Source organism: Sinocyclocheilus rhinocerous, unplaced genomic scaffold, assembly GCF_001515625.1.
Source record: "Sinocyclocheilus rhinocerous isolate Xijiao unplaced genomic scaffold, SAMN03320098_v1.1 scaffold857, whole genome shotgun sequence".
NCBI classification, from domain to species: domain Eukaryota; kingdom Metazoa; phylum Chordata; class Actinopteri; order Cypriniformes; family Cyprinidae; genus Sinocyclocheilus; species Sinocyclocheilus rhinocerous.
In genome coordinates, this window is record NW_015632715.1 from 214,981 (window position 1) to 219,601 (window position 4,621).

General features: G+C 37.7%; 1 protein-coding gene across 2 annotated transcripts in view; it reads left to right on the plus strand.

Moving 5' to 3' along the window:
• Positions 1 to 4,219, plus strand: part of LOC107742769 (protein naked cuticle homolog 1-like) — a 42,427-nt gene extending 38,208 nt beyond the window's left edge. The window contains exons 8-10 of one of the 2 annotated variants that reach the window (XM_016555807.1): positions 1,474 to 1,555; positions 1,787 to 1,905; positions 2,612 to 4,219. In XM_016555807.1, the coding sequence (XP_016411293.1) occupies positions 1,474 to 1,555; positions 1,787 to 1,905; positions 2,612 to 3,120 (710 nt within the window). In that variant the 3' untranslated portion in view covers positions 3,121 to 4,219. The remainder of the gene's footprint in view (positions 1 to 1,473; positions 1,556 to 1,786; positions 1,906 to 2,611) is intronic. The other variant, XM_016555808.1, reaches the window with a different exon arrangement.
• The last annotated feature ends 402 nt before the right edge of the window (positions 4,220 to 4,621 follow it).

Genomic DNA, 4,621 nt, shown 5'->3' on the forward strand with positions numbered 1-4,621 from the left:
TATAGGCGCATATTACTAACGCGCTCTTTAAATAACAAAGAAAAAATATTGCTCCAGACTTTAGGCCAGGTTTGAGTTGGTCTATGGCGCAGTCTATTTTCAGTTCCTCAATAGCAACGCGCCAACAATGCGCCTGAACACACCTCTTTTTTAGACCAGCACGCCCATGGGCGCGCAAATGCATTTGCTATTTAAACAACGCAGCGCAGAATGGGAAACTGAGAACTGCGTCGGGCTGAAACTAGCAAAAACACTTGCGCCGCATTGCGCCGGGTGTATGATAGGGCCCAGTGATTGGAAGCGCTTCTTCCCACCTTTTATAGCAATCAGTCTGCTCTTACAATCTAATTAGTATGATAGTGATTTCACCTGACTAGTACTCATTCACACTTTCACATGTGCTGCTGATATAATTAGTCAATTAATGTTAGCTGATCATTTTTGATCGTCAGGATCAAAAAACAGTGAATTTTTTTGTGAAAAGTTAATTTTTTGGCCAATGAAGCGTTTAGCAGTTATTTAAAATGCATCTCATCACTCTACACAATAATCTAGAAACAATGTGAATGAACACCACAACAGTTTAAGCAGCAAACTTTGCAAAACACAAAATTTATGTCACTGGCAAAACTTTTGGCCATGACAATATAGAGGTGGTGTCTAATTAAGTTTTTTTTTTTTTAATTGCACAAGTGCAGTCTGGACATGTTTTTAAATACCAAATTTTGTGTTCCATTATAAAAACAACAACAACAACAACATGAGGGCAAGTAGACAATGACAGAATTTTTGGGAGAACAATTCTAAATTCTTGTTACACTGTCTCCTACACTATTGCCCTCCTCCTTTTCCTCTCTTCCATGTCATTGCATCTCTTGTAAGATGAGTTCATATTCAAAGGCAGAAGACGACAGAAAGAAAAAACCCAAACCTCTGCAGCTCTGAGCTTTTGGATTTCTTTTGGAAAATGCTATCTTATCCCTCTCTGAAAGTCTTCTTTCAGATAGTCTTTTGCTGTTTGAAAAATAAATAAATCCACATTTAGCCACTTTCTAACCGTGTTACTTGGTAAAAAGCAATGTAATGGAGAACAGAAAGTACTCTGAAGAAACAGAAGTGTTTCAGTTTGTTTAGTGCTATCATCTGGGCTATTTATACCAGTCATGTATTTGAAAGAGAAGAGCCTTTGAACAGCAGCTGTCTTCATGCAAATTCACAAGTGTGTTTTTTTTATTTATATGAGGCCTGAGTTCAAAATAGAATAAATGAAGCATTGTTGTTTTTTCTTCTTTTATGAACCTTCAAAGTAAATAGAAAACAGGGAACAAAGGTTTCTTTCTTATTTTAGTTGGTCTTTAAAGCTGCTGCAGTATATGTGCACGTGTGTGTGATGCTATGCAACTCAACGTCGTTCTCTTTGATAAAGACCCCCTCTTCTCTCTCTCCCTCTCTCGCTCACTCTGTCTTAATCAGACACTCCCCATCCCAAGCATAAGGGAGAAAAGTGCATTGAGGACTCCAAGACTTCATGGAAAAAGTCAAGAGCCTTTCTTAGGTACTAGGAAATTAAGCTAAACAGACCACATCATATGCAAATCAGTTTCACACAGTAGTGTCTGTAATTGTTACATAAAACTACAATATATAAACTTCAGAAGAACATGTCACAGTTGAATCGTTTAAGAAATTAACATTAAATGGACATAGATTGGTTCAAGCCTGCTTTGTGTATACAACCTCAGAGCAATGTACTTGCTGTCATGACAATATGATGCTGTTGTATTAGGCGTTACCATGCTGACCAGCAAGGTTGTCAGCGGCACTGTGTGGATGAGAACTTGGAGAGAAGAAACCATTACCTTGACCTGGCCGGCATTGAAAACTACACATCCCGCTTTGGAACAGGTACAGATTTAATTGCAAAGAGTAAATGGAGACAATAGAGCTTTCTCATTTAGGCCCTACTCACACCTGGTGTTTAAATCTGTCTTGTGTGATCCAGTCACAGGCAATCTGCCCAAAAACATTGCTGTCTCAAATGCATCAGTAACACATTACTATAAGATTCTGTACATTAACATTACAGTAGTTGCAACAGCTTATGTGAAATAACAATGTTCAATACTTTATAGCCTTTGTGAAAAAGAAGTGCATTTCTTTTTCACAAGACATAATTTATTAATCATGGTTAATGTAAATTTTTTACATATACATTTTTAGCATTTTTAATTTTATGACATTATTTCATGTTTTATAAACGAACATGAATTGTCAATGGATAAAAGTATATTTACATATTTTGCAGGTTTTATAAATATGAACAAATATTTTTTTTAATAATACACAACCAAAAAGTTTAAAACTTCCTTTTTTTGCCCAATGGATTAATGTCATTGACTGTTCATAAAAGTGTTTTGGACCACTTGTACGTCTGTGTTTAGTGCTGGCCCGCATGAACCTCAACATATCATATAGTAATACAAGATGTGCAAGAGATCATAAAATAACTTGAGACTTACACTCTTTTGTGGTGAAGAAGCTATTATTTTATACTATTAAAACATATTTATAATAATAACTATTAAAACAAAATATTTTGTGCTTCCTCTAGCAGCTCCTGCCACAGAACCAGCAAAACCCAACCATACCACACGTTCATCCAATCAGACACGCTCACGTTCTCAGGAACCCGAGAATGGCCACGCATACTCCGCTCACCATCGGCGCTCACAGACCATCACCACGAATCCTCCTGCCATCCTCTCCCGGCACTCACACGCATTCCGTTCCCCCAAAACGCACCACAAGCCGCCCACACAGGTCTCTGCTGGTCGGGTGATGAGAAGAGGAGCGCCCCCTCCCCCAGCGGTCCCCAACCAGACCCCTCCGCACCAAAGCTCAGGTCCGTACCGACGACATAAGCAGAGGCCTAAAGAAGGGCTGCACTATCGGGCTCCTGGGCCAACTGTGACGTCTGGCCCAGTCATAGAGAAAGAGCATGTGAGGGATCTGCCCAGTCTGGTGCTGTATGAAGGAGGACTAGCTCAGGTGGTCCAGCGACACGAGCATCATCATCATCATGAACATCATCATCACTACCATCACTTCTATCAGTCCTGAAGAGTAAAACACAGACGCCTACATAATGGATCTAAATAAGAAGAACCACGAGGAACGTAACAAATGATCTTAAATCTTCTTGCATGGCCACAATGAGGCTGAGAAGGACACAAAGAATCATTTTCATGCCAAAGTGGCAGACAATATTTGTATATATAAGTGTGTGTGTGAGGTTGTGTGAGTCAGTTTGAATGTGTGCTATTGTATTCAGTCCTGTCTTTGGCAGCAGGAGAGGTTTACTTACTACGTAAGGGCTCTATCTTTCCCTTTTCTCTTCTTTCTTTCTCTCTATCACTCTGTCTGCCTCCTTTGTTTTATCTCTCTCCCTCTCTTAATTCTTATCTGATTGGTCTGTTTGGTTGAAAAGGTGGTCAGCCCTGTTAAATGAAGAATTTTGAGTTGTCAAACCATTTTTGAAGGAATACAATTCTTTGGTTGTGTAATTTACATTGTGTGTGTGTGTGTGTGTGTGTGTGCACACGATCTGCGCGTCTATGTGTGCCTAAGGTGTCTTTTTTACACTTATCCTGTTGTTTTTTTTTTTTTTTTCACTGAAGACCACTTGAAAAGCACTTCTTGTGCCATTGCATTCGAGACACTTTATCTATGAAGAGCTTCTCTCTCCGAAACAACAGATCTGAATCAACACCTTTAAAAATGCAATACAGGACACATGTATATAAAAGAGCCAGTAAAGACGCTCAAACTGTCAAAAAGGACTTCGTTGAAGGACAGTATGAGAACTTCACTCTACACTTTAAAATCTACATGAAGAAAACAGAGCATCATAATCAGCTGCTACCTCTAGTATTGTTATGATTATTGGTTTATTGGTATTATTGACAATTTTTATTATTGAGATTTTTTTTATTTGTCTGTCTGTTGTAATATCCCACAAATCTGCAGTCATGTCAAGATGTATCGGATTTAAATCCACTGTAAGCTTTATTACTGAAACATTTCTATTCATATTTTTTTTCCCTGTGCCCGTAACTTTAAGCTAATTGCATTCTAAGACCACTAGGCATCAGAGTTTATAGTGTAATTATGTGTATCAGACAATATGAGTTCTTAAAATAATCTTCTGATTGTAGAATAATGTTTTGAAGCTTGTTAAAAAAATAATTTATTTGAAAAGCATATTCCTGTCATGTTTATGGCAAGTCAAAATGGGTCTAATCAAATGATTGGAAAACATTGAATATGACACAATATTACATAACATATGACACAACAAAATCGTATGACACAGTATTATACCCGATAATGTATTTTTGCTTGTTTAGTTGTGGTTTCAACTTTTCCTTATTTTCAGTTCAGTCATAAGGCAATTCAAGTTGTAAAGTGTAAAGGAATCTATGCTGCCAAGGGAAAATAGTATTTTTATTTCTCAGGTTCATTTCACGTTTGAGTCATTGATTTGACAAGACAATATTATCGGTTTTGAAGGGAGCTGTAAACCACTGGATTGAAGTTTTTTTTTTTTTTTTTGGTACAGAAT